Consider the following 21,645-nt stretch of genomic DNA (forward strand, 5'->3'; position numbering starts at 1 on the left):
ATACCTCTGGAGTAGTATATGCTGCAATATGCGAACAGTGCGTGGCCTATTATATAGGAAAGACTGAGCGCAAATTAAAACAACGCATATATGAGCATGTTTATGACATCAGCAGAAAATCAACTAATAACGCTTTATTCAGGCATATAATGCATAATCATATGCACAAATTTGGTTTCACAATATTGGAACAAGTACGGTCATCACCTAGAAGAGGTCCGTGGAAATTAATATTAGACTCCAAAGAATATTGGTGGCAGGTTTATTTAAATGCCACACAATTCCCAGGACTAAATGATTCCATCTCGATTACTAGCATATTAAAGCTTAGAGCTTCTAATAGGTGATGGGTTTCCTATCCAGTATTTATGTATATTTATGTATATATAGGTTTAATCAAAAAATAATTAAAATTTATAAGTTAATCAAAATTTATAAGTTAATACATATGAAAATATGCCTGAAAAAAGAGGTAAAATGAGGTAAAATAAAATAAAATAAAACAAATAAATAAATAAATAAATAAATATGGTCAGTAGTGAAATAATTTTAGGTTACGTATCACATTTTAGAAGTCATATTTTATGAATGTTTTAATATATAATGTATTACATATTCAGTATATATGTTGGTTTTAAACATTTGTTCATAAACAAATTTTGTAACACTTGAAATGTAAAATAGACAGAGGGACACCTCATGGAGAAAGGTGAAAAAGTTCATACTAATGATGAATGTTACTGAAATTCATTACCATTGGTTAATTGATAAATTGCTCATTACCCACAAGGTTTAAAAGCAATGTAATATCTGTTTTTAAATTGTCTGATGAAGGCTGGTATTACACAGCCGAAAGCGCTTATCATCTTTTGTAATAAAACTTTGGATATTATTCGTTGGCAGTCCGACACTTGTTATTGTGCTTCTGGTTTCTTGTTCATAGTTTGTGGTCGTTTTTTGTGGTTATTAGGTTCAGAGGTATACCTATCAGGCCGTTTGTAATTGCTGTTTAACTGTAGACTCCAAACAGGCTTTGTGCCACATGAATGGAGAACAGCAACAGTCATCCCTCTGCACAAAGGTGGGACATCTACAGACTCTGGAAACTACAGACCAATAAGTCTCATTAGTCTTATATGTAAAGTCATGGAAGGACTTATCATGGAAATTATCAGTAGTGATATAGTAAACCTCCAGACACTGGACCCAACCCAATTTGATTTTGTCAAGGACAGGTCATGCCTACTCAACCTAGTGGACTTCTTTGAGAATGTCACCAAAACACTGGATGAGGGCAAAATAGTTCACACTGCATACCTTGACCTGGCCAAGGCATTTGACACAATACCCCACACTGGCATTGTTGACAAACTCAAGAGGTTAGGTACAAACCCGTATGTCACCCAGTGGATAGTCAATTGGCTCACAGACAGGACCCAGGAAGTTAGAATTGAGAGTCCACCTCTACAAAGAGGCCAGTCACAAGTGGATTGCCTCAGAGATCGGTCCTTGAACTGCTCCATTTTGGCATTTATTCTCTGAAGTCAAGGCCAATGTCAGTGGTCTCTGGCTGACTAAATTTGAAGATAATTGCAAATTAGGAGTTATCATTGAATCCCACCTGACACAAATGTTCTTCAGAAGGGGCTGACACAGACAAACAACTGGTGTCAGAGCCATGGAGTAAAATTAAATGCCAAGAAATGCATAATAGTATCCTTCAGGAAATCACCCACCCCTGGTAGCTATCATGTTGATGACACACCCCTTAGAGTTGACCCAGTAGTCAGGGACCTAGGGACACACATAGACAGTAATCTAGCCTTTGATCATCATGTGTCTACAGTAGTGAGGAAATCATTCTATGTTGCATAACTTATAAACAAAGGTATGGCATCTAAGTCCAAGGAAGTCATTGTTCTACTGTATGCAGCATTTATCAGATCTATCATTGAGTACAATGCCCCCTTTGGTATGTACCTAACCAGGTATATCCAACAACTGGAATGTCCACAAAGCTTCCTTATTAAAATAATACAGGGCGTAAATAAAATGTCCTATGCAGAACACCACAAGGCCCTATCCCTGTATTCTGTCTCCTACAGGCTGTTGAGGGGAGATCTATGCCTGTCATACAGGGTATTGTCAGATCCCACTCTGTTGGACCTCCTGCATATCCACAAAACAAACAGCATCAGAAATATCCATTCTAAAGACTTAAACCTTACCTGTGATATAAATAAGACCAGTTGGAGAGACATTTATGTATCTCAGAGACTACCTCACCTCTGGAACAGGCTCCCCATCCATGTGAAGCAGAGATCCTCCCTAACGCAATTCATGTGCAACTTGCACAACTGGATGGGGACAATGGAATTCATCCCTGGTTTGGCACCAATATCTTAATGGCACAGGCAACCTGTAAATAGTTCATTTCCCAGGCCTCTGCTTGTAAATGTTTCATCTCCCAAGCCCCTTCTTGCACTTATCAAGAGTAACAGGACTTGCCAGAGATTTGGGATGCATGGCTAGGCTTAAAAAGGCCCTTGTGGTCTTTAGCCTAGTAAACACCTATGAACATGTCTTTGGGATGTGAGATGAAACAATATCTGTCAGAGAAAACCCACAAGTACAGAGGAAAGCATGTAGACTCTATGCAGAAGGCACCCCAGGAGTGTTATGAAGCAGTAATGGTATCTGCTGTAAAATTGTAATGTCTTATATCATCTCATTTCTAAACAATACTTGAAGGAATGCATAGATTGTTTCCATGCTGCACATCCACAGGGCAGCCTTTCCATTGCACATGGTACATTATTACAGGTTTGTTTTAACTGATGGACTCTTAGAGATAGTAGGGAAAATAAGATGAAAACAGAAGCCATGGCTGAAGCAGGAGGCAGTCTCTGCACACCCAAGCCCCATGTACCTTAGTATTCCATATAACATCCTGCAAGGTCATACAGCCTCAGGGGAACTGATTTGCCATTGATGAAGTGGTTCATCAATTAAAGCAGAGGCAAAGAAGTAAGCAGTTTGTATTCATACACTATGAATACTGAGTCAGTCAACCCAACAGCAATTTGAGAAACATGGATTACACTCCTAAACTAGTGCTAATGAAAAAAAATCAGCGGAGTAAGACCACAGAAAACAGGATTACAGCAATACTGCAAGAAAAGTTACTGGTTACTCTAAACAACAGACAGTAAGTAGTAGGCGGTGAAAGACTGAACATTCTTTTCAGCTAAATCCACAAGACAGCTGCTTTGTGATCGGCATTATTCATATTAGAAAACTGGTGTTGTTAGAATTAGAAGAGCAGTTAAGATACAAGCTCCAATTCTGAATCTATGGTGAATTGCTGTCAAAAGACCACTGGAAGCAGCGATACAGCATAAACAACTGTGATATCATTTTCTCCAGGAATTTTCCAGGAACAGGTAATAAATATGGAGCATGGACTTTGGTTAATTATAGAGTCAGTCCTTGGTCGCTGAGTAGTTGCAGAATCTATCCTTTGCCATTGGCTAGTTATACAGTCAGTACTCAGCCATTGGTTAGTTACAGAGTCAGCGCTTGGGTATTGGTTAGTTATAGATTTAGTCATTGGCCTTTAGTTAGTTATAGATTCAGTTCTTTGCCATTGGATTGTTATGTAATCAGTCCTTGCCCTTTGGTGAGTTATACAGTTAGTCTCCGCCATTGGTTTGTTATGTAATCATTCCTTGCCCTTTGGTTATAGAGTCAGTCCTGGCCTTTGGTTAGTTTTAGTTATATAATCAGTCCTTGCCCTTTGGTTAGTTAGCCAGTCCCTGCTTTCTCTGGCAGATGAGCCACGATGGCTGCTTTTCAGTGTATTGAAAATTATATGGAGATGAGCAAAAGATTAAAGACGTACACATAGGAATGCAGACAAATGTACCATAGGCCTTCCGAAATGAAAGGAACCATTCTACTGTTCCTGGTGTTACATTTGGGTGGTGTTCTTTTAGGAGATTTTCATAGTTTTTTACAAAGATGTTTTTTAGTATGAAGTTGGGATAAATTTAAAATAATGTCCATCACTTGGTGGGCAGTCAGCTGTATGGATCACAGAAATGGGGAGGCTGATATTTCAAAATACTGAGAAAATGCTTGGTGAGACTCTTGTAATGAGAGCAATAATATCCACCTACATATCTACAAAAAAAATGAGGCACTTTTGTCTGATTTCTACTAGTAAAAGGAGTCCATTCCAAACTCTATAAGGATTTTTTAGAGAAGATAACTTTATCTTAAAGAAAAATGAGTAATTATGTCCCAAGCTTAAATGTGACGCACTAGTGATCAGCATTCTAACATGTGATCACTAAGGTGTGATTCTTACATTCAAAGACTGAGATGGCAGTATTTCAGGAATTTCTCACTTCCCTGAGACTATACCACTTCTTCAGTGAAACAATGCACTCTCCATGACATTCACTTTACTCTACTCAAGAATCCTCCCAACCCTTTCCATGTTAGGAAGCGTCTAGTCCAAGACTATATAAGTATATAATGCCATTTGATGTCATCATAGACGACAACTTAAAGTTTGATTTTCACATACAAAACTGTCTAAAAATAACAAAAAGCTAGGTCTACTATACAGAGCAAGAGAGTTCCTTACTCTTTCTAGTGGAATCACCATAGCATAGCTAACACTTATCTTTCACCCTGTTTTCTCTATGGCTCACCTGTTTTGACTGTCATCCAGATCTCCCTTAAATCACAGCTACAGCAATGCTATAACATGGTGGCTAGGTTTGCAGCTAACCTGCCACATAAAGCTCATTACTGCTCTGTATTATGTGCTCTCATCTGGTTAGAACTCCCACATCAACTAGCCCATATGTAACTTCTAACCCATAAAATACTATATAATACCTCCACCTGCCCTTCTAGCTCCTCAGTACTTCTTTACTATCTCCCAAATTTCCCTCTCAAGATAAAAACCTGTTTGAAATCTATAAAATGAAAAAAGTATGGGGCAAAGTTTATACTCATACGCATATCCAAACTATGGAACTCTATCCCAAATTCAATCAGAACTAAATCTAACCTCCATGTATTTAAGTTCTCTCTCAAAGAATTTCTCACTAACACATGGCTATGCCCATGTACCTCACCTGTATGATCTATATTAACAAATACTTGTGCCATGGCGTTTGTGTTAAGTACTGAGTTCTCTCGCTGTTGCACCAAGCTAGGTAGGGGTTCTAATCTCACTGCTGTCAACTGGTTTGTGTGTGTAATCAGAACAGCATGAGTATGTATTCTATGATATACTCTACATTCTTACTAGGGGTGGGAGGTTGGCATAATGGTTAAGGCGTTCACCTTGCACACACAAGGTGCAGGGTTTGATTCTCACATGTGGTAACTGGCTAGGCTAAAAATGGCCCACAAGGGCAGTTAGCCTAGTACAAATCTATGAACCTATGAACCTCTCATACTATTTATAGCTTTCATCACTTGCCTTCTCCCTGCTCTTAGGGTGGACTTGTATATTTTTATTTTTATTTCCCAGCATAGTAGACTATGCTTGCAATACGTCTATATAAACTGATTGTCATATTGGAGATTATATTGTTTCACAGAAGAGGTGGTGTAGACTTATTGTCATCTGTCATATTATATTTATAGGAGAAAAATGCAGGGCTAGATTCTTATTTTGTTAGCAGTCATTATATCCAACACACTTATCAACAATCAGGCATACGACTTTGCACTTACTCTGATAAGGAGTAAAACGCACCAGTCACTATAATGATGCACACTATGCATGTACTATTTTTCCAATCATTATCTTTGAATGCAATCTATTAAATTCCACTTGGATTAAAACCTTTGTTGTAATCTACATAGCTTATTATATGGAAAATACATAAGTATATAGATTGTTGGTTACTGATATACTTAATTTAGGTCTGATGAAGCTCTGACAAGGGTGAAACTTCTAATCTTTCTCATCTTTTTATTTTACTTAATAAACTATGTTTTTAAACAAACAATACACACTTGAATGCTGTTGTTTTTTAAATTAGGATGGAAAATGATCTATGACACGGATCTTTTGACAATAGTCTATATTAATAATTTGAATGCTGATAACAAAAGTAATTGCTCCTCTACAATTAATTTTTCATTTTTCTGTTTTGTTCTTCTTTAAAGAAAGTGTTCACTACCCTTAAGGCTGGAAAGGTATTTTTACTCAGCATTACATGTTTTGCCTTACAGGTTGCTGCAAAATTATTCTGGTAGGGCTGTCCGTACCATTCATGTGCCATAAAAGACTCAGCAGTAGAACTGGGTGGGAAAGAATTTAGCCTTGATGCCAGTAAGTGTTGATCACATTAGAGAGGGGTGACAGGCATGACCTGACTTCTGCTTCAGTTGTTGATGAATGGCATGAATAAGAGATTCAGCAAACCAGATGTCTTGAGTTTACATTTCTGGGGTAATGGTTTACTTTGCACTCCTAAAAGACATTTGCTCAGTCTAAATTTTTTTTAAGTTTGTTGGTTATTCAAAAGGTTTCAAAAGTTTTAATTGTGAGGTCAATGATTATTGGCAGACTTATTTGGGGGAACCCATTAATTCACATAAAACAGTGGCAATGGCTCAACAGCATGTTACCCAGAAAATGGATGCAACACCCCAAATGTTTGATTTATGGTATCACAAGAGTCAGGTTTGAAGGATAGGGACCTAGCCTGGTAGAGCCTGGATGGGGTCCATTTAAATGACATAGGCTTGGGTCTTTTTAATGTACACCTGAACTTATTGTTGTAGGTCCTAGAAGAGAGCAATGTAAGTTTATCAAGAGTACAGCTTAGGTAATTCGCAGCTTCACAGGTGTGTACTAGGCTAATGGCCCTGGAGCCTTTACAAGCCTAGCCCATAGAAGTGCCCTGGCATTGTGCCACCTGAAATTAGCTCCCAGTGCCTCTGTCGAGTAGACCCACCGGAGTGATCCACGGGTGAGCTTTCTATTTCCCATCCTCTCATCAAGATTTCTCTTGAAGACAGCCAGTGAGGTGCTCCACTTGACATGTATGGGAAGTCAATTCCAGAGCATGGGCAGTCTCTGGGTTATGACCCTGTCCCTACAGCATGTTCTGTTGATTGTGGTAATGAGGTTGAGGTCTCATGAGCATGTGGTGCGAAGGGATTGAGATTTCTTTAGATGTAGCATTTCTAACAGAGCTGAGTCAGACATGGCTTTGTAAGTCAAGCAGAGATTGCCTCTTAGTAGACGATATAAGACAGACAATAGCTGGAGTTGTTTGATTCTGTCCATATAGGACAAGTGTTTAAAGCCTCGGATCCTCTTTGTGAGGTACTTTTGTGGCCTCTCCAGCTGTTGCAGGTGTCTAGTGAGGTACATGCCAAATGGGGAATTATACTCTATGATTGTTCTAATGAGGGAAGAGTAGAGAGAAATGATGACCTCTTTCTTCCTGGATGCAAAACCCTTGGTAATGAGGCCATCTTATAGGGCATAGTAGCTAGGATAAGTAAAGCAGATGAGTTAAGTACAGTTAAACTAAAAAATAGGTGAGAGACAGGATACAAAGCCTTGTTTAACATCAAAGGGCTACTGGTTGAAAAACCTATTAAGTTCTAAATAGGGATATAAATAAAAATGGAAAAGATAACAAGAAAGTAAAGAAGAGGAAAAAAGAATGATGGTCCTGGCAAACTGATGGAGTGGCCCTTGCCTTCCCTGAGGGCCAAGAACAGACTCCAATTCCTGAAAAGTTCAGAATGTGGCCTTGTAGACAGAAGTATCCAGATAGGTATGTTAGTTGGGGGGGCACTAGGTCCTTTTGTTCTACTAGAGAAGGTTATGTGGTTCAACACCCTTTTTCTGGGTACAGGTTTTGACTCCTTCTCTTTTAGCATGATGTCATTCAAGAGTTTTGATGGGATAACTGATGCTTCCTGTCTGGTACTTGCTTCAAGGACAGCATTCCATGGGTGTTTGTGAATGCAGCAATGGTGGAGTATAATTTGATATTAGAATTATGTGTGAATATAAATCAGCATCTATTCAAATCTATATGTCATTATTCCTAATTCCGCTGCTGGATAAATAAATCAATAACACTGTTAGGATCAATTTAACCCTTAAATTACTGCAGGTGTTGTTACATCCAATCCCCTGGTTTGCCAGGTAGATGTACCGCCTTCTTTTTACCAAAACAAATGAAATGCCACCAATGCCTTATCCATGTTGGTATCTCAATGACCGCTTCCTTTACTAATCATAACAGCGCTAGATTTTAAGATGTTGGAGTATGTTTCAAAGATGCATAAATGTTAAATCAGTCAGTTTAAATTCATGACAATGCATACCTCAGAATTTAATTTAAGTGGGAGTGCTATTTTAAGGAGTTACTGAGCCTTGACAGAAATTACTGGCAAATATAATTCAGTAAGTTCAGTTTATTTTCCATGAACTTATTTTCTTATAAGAGTACTTAACAATGGGCAGCTTTGTACAGATGCATGTTATGTTTCTACACACTTCACTGTTCTCATCTGTGCTGGTGATATGGTCATTTACTGATCAGGTCACTCTCACACCAGAATTCAATGCCACCTCCAGTCAAACTCACATGAGGTCCACCAATGGCTCATAAACCACAAACTACTTCTCAACTCCACCAAGACCAAAACTATGCTTGTTGGAACCCCACATACTATTTAGCAAGCACCTGACTCTTTAACTATCTTTGATCTGCACATCCATTCCAGAGAGACAATCTCCACTTTCAAATACCTAGGATTATGGATTGATCAGTCACTAAACTTCCATTTCCACATAGACAAAGTGAACGCCAAAATAAAACTATCTCCTATTCTGGGCCAAAAAGATCTCCCCTCTTCTATCCCAACAAGCCACACCAGCAATTGGCAAAAGATTTCTCTTTTCTCAACTTGAATATGGGCTCCCAATTTTTGCTTCTGCCTCCAAGAAAAACTTTGCCACAATCTAGACTATCTCTAACAGCATCTGCCCATTCATTACAAATGCACCTCTTTGTGACCATCAATATATAACCCTGGAATAAGCCAAAAGGCTACCCATAAAACAAAGATCTAACCTACTTTTAGGATCCTAATGCTACAAACTACTCCAGCTCCAGACATTTACTCCCCTTGCAGCTAGAATTCTCAAAAACCTCCTCATTACCCCTAGAACCAAACTCCACAGCACTGCACATGCTCTGTCACACCATCTCTCATTACCCCTAGAACCAAACCGCACAGCACTGCACATGCTCTGTCACACCCTCTCTCATTATCCCTGAAACCAAACCCCACAGCACTGCACATGCTCTGTCACACCCTCTCTCATTACCCCTAGAACCAAACTCCACAGCACTGCACATGTTATCTCCTCTCAGGTACCTACTCTTTGGTAAGCTCTTCCCATCGACATTAAGGAAATCAACACCACACATTCAGAATGCAACTCAAAACTACTTCTTCATCCAAACAAAATGTTTCTGCTTCAACACAGGGCAGATCACTTAACCTATCTCCTTTCAGAGTCTCTTCTCTTCAGATTCAGTAAAGATTGACCCACTATAGAAACTAATGTATATATTGTACATTACACTCTGCTTGATTGTGTATTGTACTGTGCTTGCTCACTAGAATGTATATGCACATTTTTTTCTATGTACGTAGTTTGAACTACTCTGTTATTGCTTACATTTCTGTATTTTTTGTTTGGGAAATATTTTGTATTTCATATGAGCTGAGCCTGAAATTGGTCAATATCGATCAGTGCACTACCTTGGTAAACAAATATGAATGAATTAATTACATAAATTAACCAACACCCATGTTTGCATCTGAGCTCATCTGCCTCTGTAGTTTTTGCACTACTTGAAGCCATACTCTTTTGTTGCAACATCCTTTGTTGCCTTTAAAGCATACCTCTCAGCTTCTTAGTGCAAGGACAAAAATAATGGGGGAAGGGAACAAAAACCCAAAATATTATAAACTTAGGACATTGCCAGTATAACAGGTTTTGCATTAGTATACATTTTCTTAAGGATGTGAAGTCTGAAACTCAAATGTCTGTCATTATTTACTGACTTCTGTCCTTAATGATTTGTCAGAAAACCACACATTTTATAAGGAAAAAAAAGTATCAGACAACAAATGTGAAATTCTGAACAGTTGAAAGGTATGATTTAAAATATTGAGATGTCAGAATTGCATCTTTTAAAATACATTAAATGAAATAGAAATAACTTTGCCAGGTATAAAAAATTGTCTCAAAGCACATTATCTTAGCAATACAATTCTAAACATGCCATATGGAGTGAACTGTAGATAAATATAACATTTTAGTGAAGCTCTCCTGAAGGCATGTGCTCCTTCAGCCATAATCAATTTTGAAGCTAAAGAAACATTAACATTGGCCAGATAAACCACCATTAACAATCCAAGTCTGATGTACTGCAAATCAAATGTAAAATACAGTGCAGTTATCAATGTGGCAAATGCCTCATTGGGTAAGGAGTCCAATTGTCAGGCTTCTTAGTGCAAGTATCTGTACTCATTCAAACATTAGAAGTGATGGCCACTACTGACCACAGGACTAACTCAACCTGTCCATCTACCTCTGTTGCTGAGTAAGCTAGCTGTAACATTCAGGCAGATTTGAAAGACTGACCATGCTCTTTTCCTGGCATATTTCTAACCCTGTACAATGTCTGTAAGCTGTCAATCCGATTTTATAATCTGCTTGCATTTCTATCCTACTTTATCTTGCCATTATACATGCCCCAACACATGCAATGCATTATATAATTATTATTATTATTCTGTCTGCACATAAAATTATTTTTTTTAAAAAATAACTCTATCTTTAGACTATACTTGAAGACTGAGCAAGAAAGGGAAGACATAGCTCTGTTTATATCTTTTCTAGAAAAATGCTACCACTTTAGTTTTCCATGTTTCAAAGATAAGATCTGATTCTTTTTGGCTGCCATGTTAAGTCACCAAATCTTGAATCACCATATCAAAGTTTATTGAAGTAAACTGTCTGAATTTATACTTTGCTGAATTTGGAAGCTTCACAGCTGCATGGCTAGAGTATAAGATATCACAGTTGGACACTGACAAGTGCCAGTACTAAAGAGCACTTTCCAAGGTAGCACAGTGAAAATTGAAAACACTTTTAATTTTTTTTTTTTGCAGTGGTCCCCTTTATCCTCAACATGGAGGGCTGCATCCTCCTCAAACCCATTTTACTTATATATACACCAAGTCTGAGATCAGTGTACCTCGGACTATGGGAAATTCTCCAAGACACTGCAAAAATAGTATATATGCAAACCTAATCACACTTCAGTGCTTGCACTTCTGAATGTCACATAAAATCGTATCAAATATCAGTCCTAATTCTCAGCTATACTTAAGTACAATTTATTTTCAGGATGTCTTGCCTCTCCAGGTCAGGACTGTGGCCTCCAAATTCTTATTCAAATTCAAAGATTACAAAACCTCAGACATGAAGGCCCACCCGTTCCCCTCAGCAAAAATAACTTTCACTTCTGTGCAGTTGACTAGTTTAATGATGTGCAACTTTGAGTAATTTGAGCTACAGATGTGAGAAGTTTGTTTTGATCAGTTGGGATCTTACAATGTATTATATTCCCAAAAACAGTAATCACAAATCTATAATGGAATATAAAACTGACAAGGAGCACACATCTGAAATAAACCCTCATATTTTTTTAAAAATTATTTTTCATACCCTTTCTGAAGACCAGGACTGTAACAATGAGAAGTTCACCCATTTGGTGTTTCCCCCTCACTGAAATTAAAAAAAATGTTCGACAGCTTGCAAGCTGTCGATAAGGAACCACTAACATGATGATTTATTTGACAGCTTGTAAATTAACTGTAAAATGTCTGTTATTTTTAAAGGAAGTTTGTGTAAAGTTGTATGATTTAAAAATGGTGTAAACACTAGAAAAATCATTTTCAAATTAATGTCTAAGGCTGTACTCAGAGATCTAAATGCACACACATACACACACACACACACACACACACACACACACACACACACACACACACACACACACACACACACACGCAGAAATGGATGCACACATACACACAAAGCTTTACATAGGGCTCACTATAATTTCTGAGACATCAGTAAGTAGCCAGTTACTAATCAAATGTCCTACTTACTTAAAATGTACCTCTGGAAGGTGATGTACATTTGTTACTAATAACTATGCCATGTGCTATCCAAGATGCTATGATAACAGACAGTCAGGGCAAGCACAGCTAAATTTAGTATGAAGCTGTTAGCTGGCATTCTTGCATACTGTACCTGAAAAGGAGTATTATAGGTTCATAGGTAGGTACTAGGCTATCGGCCCGAGGGCCTACGTAAACCTAGCCAACAAGGTTCCCTGGCTTACGCCACCCAAGAAATGCTTTGTTTCAGGAATAACATGGCCATTATCCACTGTGGATAATAACAACAATACTTATAATAATAATAACATAATGATAATAATAATAATAATAATAATAATAATAATAATAATAATAACAACAATACTATACATGCTGTTCATTAAGCCAGGGACGTCTTTTGCACTTCTTCCCATAAGTACGAGTAGCATCTTAGAATAATGTAGAAACATGATACAGACACAGTGGAAGAGCTGCCAGTTCAGTTCTTTTGACATGATCTCAGGAGAGTTTTTTTACTGTCTTTCTAGACATCAAAGAAAAAGAATGTTCTGCCGCTTCTGATGTATTACAGTAATAAAAGCAATACGCTGTCCGTGGTGCTGAACAAATTGCTTCACAGCCTGACTTTAAATGTTACTCATGTTTCCAAGAACTTTTCAGCATGCTATATTTTCTCTTCCCAAGTGTGTTTTTTAAAACAACCATTATGGTTCAAGGCTTTACATGAATTTTAGTAAACAGATGTGAGCAAATATGGGAAAAGCAAGGATGCATGGGTAGCATTTCTGATGTCTGTCCTTGTCTGATAGCCCCACTCTTTTCATGTTACTGCAGACAAGGGTCTGTAATTCAACATCCTTCTGTGCTGTTTCTTCAAATAATGTTTATACAAAATTAAGGCCACATGTGCTTACCTGCAGTGGGTTTGCTGTTTGAGACATCAGTGCTCTGATATATGGGGCGGGTTCCATTCTGTGGCTGTCCAATCACAGGGGTAGAAGATGGTGTGTTCACATTGGACAAGATGCAGCCAGTCACCCTCTGGAAGGCAAAAAAGTCAGTATTAGTAAAACTTCACCGTGGTTTTTTTTCAACTTTTGAAATTCTAGTGTTGAGCACCCCCACATATACACAAAAAATGCACACAATTAATGTTTTTCCTTTTCAGCTTTCCTCATGTATGTGCCACAATGATTAAAACTTGGTACAGAAAAGACCAGTGCTGCTGGCTGCAAATGTAGGAGTTATTACAAAGTCCATAGCAAAGGATAGTCCCAGCACTGACAGTGAAGGGACTCTTCCTGTATTCAATGGAAGTGTGATGCTAAGCAGAATTCTCATAATCTCAGGTCTGCAGCATGACATTTTAGCCCTAACAAAGACCTTTAAGCTTCATTCCATATACTACTAACCATGACTTTAAAGTGGAAGTGCCTCAAACAAAATCACTAAAGAAGGGCAGGAGAAATGAACAAATCACAAACAACCATCCTCCAAGAGAGAGACAAAAGACTCTTTTCCTTATAGCACATGGGGAAAAACAGGAGGTAGAGAACACAAATGAATCAGAGAAACACACATTTCCTAATTAGACAAGAACTATTTAACCTGCACAGTTCGTTTATGTACTTTTTAATTGATATTCATATCCAGTGTAACTTTCCCATCTCACATATGTATATATAACTCATTTTAATGGACTTTTAGTTTTAGTTTTTTATAATTTCAACTGCTTGATATGCATTGTTTTAAACCTTCTTTTAGCGCTACTGACAAAGGCCTTCTGTTTGCTCAAATTCTTGAATTCCTTCCAGTAAGATTGACCTTGTAACCTCTACAAAAGGGCTGTTGTATACATCGGTCACCCTACAAGGAAAAAGTATTTCCTTATATTGCCCCATCCTATTTTCTTCAGTCTTCAAAGTTGTTTCTTCCTGTTAGTTGAAAGAGATTGCATGTGATGCTATCTGTAAGAAACAATTTGCTTGTGAGATGTTGTTTGTGTACAACATTCAGAGCAAATCACAGAGCAATGAAGAGCCCATCATGTCTGTATATATATTCATCAGTTAATGTGTCTACACCATACATTAGTGAACTTCATATGCACATACAGCTGTAACAATGAGGTTCTGTAATTCACTCATCACTGATTACGTGCATCCAGATTTACCACTCAGTATATGCATTCCATTCATCAATGGATGTAATATGTACATAAATATGCATAACTGAGTTTATGCACATGATATATCAGGGCACACCATGTGCATATGCATGTGGACCACTGAGTACACATGATCCACATATCAGTGCACATGACATTTACATACACGGATATAACTATGTGCATGTACACCAGACATCACATCAGTGCGCATCATATCCAAATACAAATGTAGTAATGAATGTATGTGCACTGTATGTCACTATCTGTATATTTAAGTATATCACTGAGGGTATGTACTACACATGTCAGTGCACATCATTTGCATATACATGTGTACTACTGAGTGTATGTACTTCATATGGCAGTGCATATCAACTACTCATACATCTGTACCATTGAGAGTACGTACTGCATATGTCAGTGAACATTATGTGAACATACATATGTATTACTGAGTCTATGTACTACATATATCAGTGCATATCATGTGCATATGCATGTGAGTTTACACAATTCACATAGTTCACATGATGTTCACATACAAGTGTAAAATGAATGCATGTACATCATATATCAAAACATGTCATCTGTTCATACAAGTGTACCACTGAGGGTATGTATGACATATGTCAGTGAATGTCAACTGCACATACAAGTGTACCATTCAGGGTATGTACATATGTCAGTGCACATCATGAGTACATACATATGTAGCACTGAGTGTATGCACTAAATATGTCAGTGCATATTATGTGCACATATATATATGAACCACTGAGTGTATGTACACAATATGTTAATGCACATCATGTGCCCATACATATGTATCAGTGAAGGTGTGTATTACATATGTCAGGGTACATCCTGTGCATATGCATGTGGACCACTGAGTTTACACAGTTCACATATCAGCACACATTATGTTAATATACTAACAATGTATGCTGTGCATACCATATGTCACTGCATGTCATCTGCTCATACACGTGTACCACAGAGGGTATATATGACATATAATTCAGTGCAGGTCATCTGCACATCCAAGTGTACCACTGAAAGTATGCACATATGTCAGTGCACATCATGAGTACATACATGTGTAGCACTGAGTGTATGAACTACATATGTCAGTGCACATCATGAGTACATACATATGTAGCACTGAAAGTATGCACTACATATGTTAGTGCACATCATGAGTATGTACATATGTAGCACTGAGTGTAAGCACTACTTTTGTCAGTGCACATCATGAGTACGTACATATGTAGCACTGAGTGTATGTACTACATATGCCCATGCACATCATGAGTACCTACATGTGTAGCACTGAGTGTAGGAACTACATATGTCAGTGCACATCATGAGTACGTACATACGCAGCACTGAGAGTATGCACTACATATGTTAGTGCACATCATGAGTACACACATGTAGCACTGAGTGTATGTACTACTTTTGTCAGTGCACATCATGTACACGTACATATGTAGCACTGAGTTCATGTATACAATATGTCAGTGCACATCATGAATATGTACATATGTAGCACTGAGTGTATGTACACAATATTCCAGTGCACATCCTGTGCACATACATATGTACCAGTGAAGGTGTGCACTACATATGTCAGTGCACATCATGAGTACATACATATGTAGTACTGAGTGTATGTATTACATATGTCAGTGCACATCATGAGTACATACATATGTAGCACTGAGTGTATGTACTACACATGACAGTGCACATCATGAGTACATACATATGTAGCACTGAGTGTATGTATTACACATGACAGTGCACATCATGAGTACATACATATGCAGCACTGAAGTATGTACTACATATGTCAGTGCACATCAGGAGTACATACATATGTAACACTGCTACGTGTCAGTGCATATCTAATAGTTCTGAAGATAACATTTATAGTCCTTGCTCTTTCAACATAAATCCGGTTTATTACTTGATATTTTGCATTCTTCTTTCTTGTATTCATTATACACACTACTCTTAAATTAGCAGTTAAGTTTACCTCATAAGACATAAAATACCACTTTTTTAATTTTGTTAGGTGCACTTACCTCTGTTTCAATATAACCTTTATTTGGAATTAGTCCGTCCCAATAATATTCAGACAATCTTGTTTTTGTGGTTTTCAAACATGTCCTATCTTTTTGTTGTTCAGAAATTATGGTCATTTAAGATGTTCATATATGTTCTTGAGTCTATCAGTATATATATTTTTTAATTTTCCAGCAAATAGGTAACCATTAAACATAAGCTATTTAATCAAACAGCATTACATATTCCACATACTGCCTACCTCTACAATATTAAAAAAAGAAAGATATCATTACAGAAATAAATCTCCAACAACATCATTTATAAATGTATAAATGCTGCAAACAAATACAGTGGGCAGCATGTGAGCATTGCTGCCTCACAGTTTTGGGTCGTCGTTCGGTTCTTTATTCACAGGTTCATAGGAAAGCACAAGGCTAGCTTCCCCATACAGGCCATTTTAAGCCTAGCTGGCTTCCCTTTCGATACTCAACTTAACCTGTCTTGTTTGGTTTTACATTGCTCTTACCCATCCCATCCCATCCCATGGTCAATAATTGTATAGTACCCCTAGTGAAAATAGTTGGGATCATATCATACATAATTTCAGGGAACCCAGGCATAGGATAAAGAATTTAGGAGCTGCCTTTGTCCATCATTAGTACAGGAGGCAGTCCTGATTTAAAATTTCTATTAGGAATCCATATATCCAAGTTGCAGTTTAATAAAGACAGGGTGAGCTTTATTTTACATGGATGGGGGGATCTGTTCCAGAGCAGTGGTATCCTTTTGAGATAAACCTGTCCCTCCAAAATGTTCTGTTGATATTGTAGAAGAGGTTTAGGTACCTAGTCCAAGAATTTCTGATGCCTTTTGTCTTGCTAATATGCAGTAGGTCCATTAGTATTGGGTCAGAAGATGCCTTGTATGCCAGACATAGGTCACCTCTTTGCAGTCTATAGGATACCAAGTATTGTGGCGGGGCTTTGAAGTTGTCCATTGTAAGACATATTGTTTAGGCCTTGTATCCTTTTATTAAGGTATGTCTGTGTGCATTCAATCTGTTGCATGTGTCTGGACAGACACATGCCACAGGAACATTGCACTCAATAATTGCCCAAATGAAGACTGCATTAAAGGAAACAATTACATCTCTAGATGTAGTCACAATCCCTTTGTTTATAAGCTGTGCAATCTAGAAGGACTTTTTTATAAGAGTTAAAGTTAGGCTACTGTCCACATTAAGTTCCCAAATTCTAATCAACAGTGTCAGCTCTCAGGAGCATATTGTCAGTGTGGCAGTTCCCCAGGGAAGATGACTTCCCAAAGGATACAATAATGCATTTTTTGGCATTTAGTTTCAGTCTATGATTCTGGCACCATTTATTTCTTTGGGACAAACCTTTCTGCAGGAAGGCTAAGTCATTTGTGTATGCAATAAATCCTCCTAGCTTGCAGCTATCTGCAAACTTAGTCAGCCAGAACCCTTTGGTATTGGCTTTTAATTCAGAGAAGTATGTGCCAAACAAGAGAGGTCCCACCACAGAACCCTGAGTGACTCCATTGATGACTGGTCTCTTTTTGGTGGTGGCTTCCCCTATATTGATCGCCAACATCCAGCAGGTGATGTATAGGTTTATTTAGCTTTTACACTATACCCAAGTAAGGCACTGTGTCAAGAGCCTTGGCCAGGTCAAAGCATGTGATGTGTACCATTTTACCTTCATCCATTGCTTTGGTGACCTCTTCAAAGAACTCCGGTGAGTAAGCATGACCTGTCCTTGATGAATACAAACTGAGATAGGTCCAGTGTTTGGAGGTTTCCTATGTCCTTAATATTTAGTGCCATGATACGTCTTTTCATGGCTTTTCATATGAGGATGGTCAGACCTATGGGTCTGTAATTTCCTGGGTCTGTGGAAGTCCTCCCTTATATGCAGGGAAATATTGTAGCCGCTCTCCATTTGTTTGGTGCAAAACTTGTATGGAGGCTAAGGTTTAACAGTTGTTAGGGGGTGGCTAAATCATGCTTCATAGGTTCATAGGTAAGTACTAGGTAAGCTGACCTTGTGGACTATTTTAAGCCTATCCAATTTTCTCAAAGGTAAGAATCAAACCCGGCACATTGTGTGTTTGAGGTAAACACATTAACTATTATGCTATCCACAATAATATTTAAGTTGCATCCAGGGATATTCTTAGGACTCATCAAAGCAGTATTTTTAGTTTCTAATTATACTTTAAGGACTTGGTCTTGTGTGATAGCTGGAGGCAAGTTGGTTTCAGGTATAGCTTGTGAGATAGAAAGAAGGGAGGGAGGGGTAAAGTTTGAGCTTAATTAATCAGCCAGTAGGTTAGCTATATCTCCAGCCTCAGTGTAGGTAACATTGTTTCATAATCAGCTCAGCACATTGCTGCATTGGATCTCTGAGACTACAGACATAACTAAAAATGGCCTCTTAATTTTCTTTGGCTTGGTAGTTATTGCAGCCTTAAACTTGGCTTTGGTGGATTTTATTACGTTCCTAAGTTGTTTATTTAAGTGGCAAGGGCTCTAATACTATGGGAATTACTCTTCTTAATTTAATAAAAATTCTCCACCTTTTACTGTAAAGCTTGTTGACATTATAGTTCCATCAAGGAGGGGTTGCTTCTGAGGTTTGTCCAAGTGCATCTTCCAAAAGGGTACAGCTACATCTATGCAGCTGTTTACATGCTGGTATGGTGTGGTGGTGGTGTACATTTCCCAGTATTCAGCAGAGTTAACTGGGTTTGGTGGGGATCTGAAGCTTGCCAATTGATCACTTAGGAGTAGGTAGTTTGTCTTAGAGAAATTAATAAAGGTACCTTGGGTGGAATGGGTATTTGCTTTCAACTTTATTTCAAAGGAGAAAGCTTTATGGTCAGACCTAACAAGTAACAATGATACACATGGGATATTGCAAGATGCCTCCATATTAGTACAGACAAAATCCAAGATATTGATCCTCCCACTGGGTACTCTGACTAATTGTATTGACAAAGTCCAGCAATTCATGTGCTTGTGCACTAGTGGTGGTGCAAGTTCCTTATCTGTAGTTGAATAGTTTAGAAAAATTAGGAAGATGGTACTTGGTTTAATACTGAGTGATTCCATTTCCTGTAGATAGGCATTGTGGCTTTATTGTGTCATAGAGGGAGTTCTATAACTAGCTTATATATGGTATAGTACCTCTCTGATGGTTATATGGACATGAAGAGGCTCTAATGCATCATACTGCTTTACCAGCCTTGATCTGAGTTTCTACTAGATGAGGATTGTGACACTTCCACCATTTTTTCCTCCTGCGCAGTAGTTGGCCTAAACATGTGGAAGGTGTTAAATCAGTGCACAGCTGGAATGCTCTCTGATGTTTTAACCATGTTTCAGTCACTACACAGATGTCTACATCCTCCAAGGTGAGGAGTGCTTCTATGGAGTGAAGTTTCCTGTTCAGGTTCCTAACATTGATCTGTAATACCTTCATAATTTCCTTTGCTTGCTTCATTACGTTGGCATTGCCTAAAATGGACACTATGGGGGTGGACAATGTCTTTGGCAATAATTGAAACAAATGAAAGCCATCTTTGGTCAAAGCAATGTGGTCTGTTGATCATATATTCCCATACTGACAAATATTAGACCCCCCTTCAACCGACACCAAAAACGTAGCCAGTTATTGATGTCAATTATATTTTACTCGTGTTGTGACATCATCTTTGGAGAATGTAAAATGTTGCTCAGTGCTAGGTTCTTACTTGCCTGGGACATATAGTTTAAGAGCTCCATCATGTCTCTCTTCATTAAGACTGGGGAGGTACATCTCCAGTCACCGACATGCACATGTACTATGAAGGACCTGAGTGCATGCGTGATCTGATGGATCCTGGCACCAGACAAGCGACTAACCATCAACCTGGTAAGACATACACCTGTATTTTTTACAATGGGGTCATCTATAACTAAAATGTCTGGCTCGGTAGTTGCCTGCCTTATAGGCTCAGCATCCATGGCTTTGGGATTCCTTGTACTATGTCAGGTGGTAGCCTTAATTTGCTGAGTATGCTTTGTGCCACTTTGTGCCACTTTTTGGCAATTTAGTATTTAAAACCTCTGCATATGATGGATTACGTGTATTGTTTTGGCCTTGCAGAGGTGTGATGTGTGGTGTACTGTTGACAATTTTGGTGTCTGTGTTTACTATGTGTGAGATTTTTGCCTCTAACAACATTATATATGTACATCTCTCATGCACTGTGTTATGCTGTTTGAGTAATAGATGATCATCAGACAGTACTGTACAATTCTTGCACTGAAGATTCCAATTTCAATCAGGCTGCCTAAAGAAGTTGTGTGTCCATGGTTTCAATAGGATGTTGTCTGTATGGACAAGCTAAGGTGTAATAAAATGACTAATTTTTTACTACAGCTCATGGGGTATTTATTTGCATTTGGTGAAGATTATTTAAGCCTCAAACGTGGATTTCAAAGGATGTATAGATATTGCAGATTTCTTATAGAGAAAAAAGCTCAGAACAGTTTTTTTCTTCTGTTTTCAATGGAAAGATTATTTATCACAGTTCAGGGCTTTCCACACTTCTAAGAGAATAAAAGACCCTGAGTGGGTGTAACTCTGTGCTTGTTATAGCTGACTAGCTGGAGAGGAATCCAGTCAAATAAAGCCAATAGTGAGGCTCTTTGGCTTCAGAACCTGTAGCCAATCACAGTTCTTAGTCTTATAACTCTGAGCTACAAGTCAATGACCCCTTTGGGGGCAGGGAAAATGTAACGGGTCTATATTATGTGATTGAATGGTCAAATAGTCGAACACATAATAGTCGACCCATAATAATCGAACCGCCACAATGTCGAACGGTTCAATGGAGATCTCCGTTCAGTGCGGAAATGGAAGTCTTCCATTGTCTGTAATGTAGTGCGATCTCGGAGTTGGTATATTTAAGTAGCGGGGGGGGTGCAGGGGGGCTTGCCCCCCTGCGTAGAGTGTTCAAATGTTTTTTTTTTGGGTGGGTTTTTCTTTTTTTCTTTTCCATTTGACACTGTGACGGTTCGATTATTATGGGTCGATTATTACGTGTTCGACTATTTGACCATTTGATCA

At 38.2% G+C, this 21,645-nt stretch overlaps 1 protein-coding gene across 1 annotated transcript in view; it reads right to left on the minus strand.

Moving 5' to 3' along the window:
* NMNAT2 (nicotinamide nucleotide adenylyltransferase 2) overlaps nt 1-21,645 on the minus strand; it is a 1,202,096-nt gene that overhangs the window by 167,977 nt on the left and 1,012,474 nt on the right. Inside the window, exon 5 of the mRNA XM_044085265.1 lies at nt 13,185-13,311. Within this exon, the coding sequence (XP_043941200.1) occupies nt 13,185-13,311 (127 nt within the window). The remainder of the gene's footprint in view (nt 1-13,184; nt 13,312-21,645) is intronic.

Source organism: Protopterus annectens, chromosome 10.part0, assembly GCF_019279795.1.
Source record: "Protopterus annectens isolate FY-2018-M chromosome 10.part0, PAN1.0, whole genome shotgun sequence".
NCBI classification, from domain to species: Eukaryota; Metazoa; Chordata; order Ceratodontiformes; family Protopteridae; genus Protopterus; species Protopterus annectens.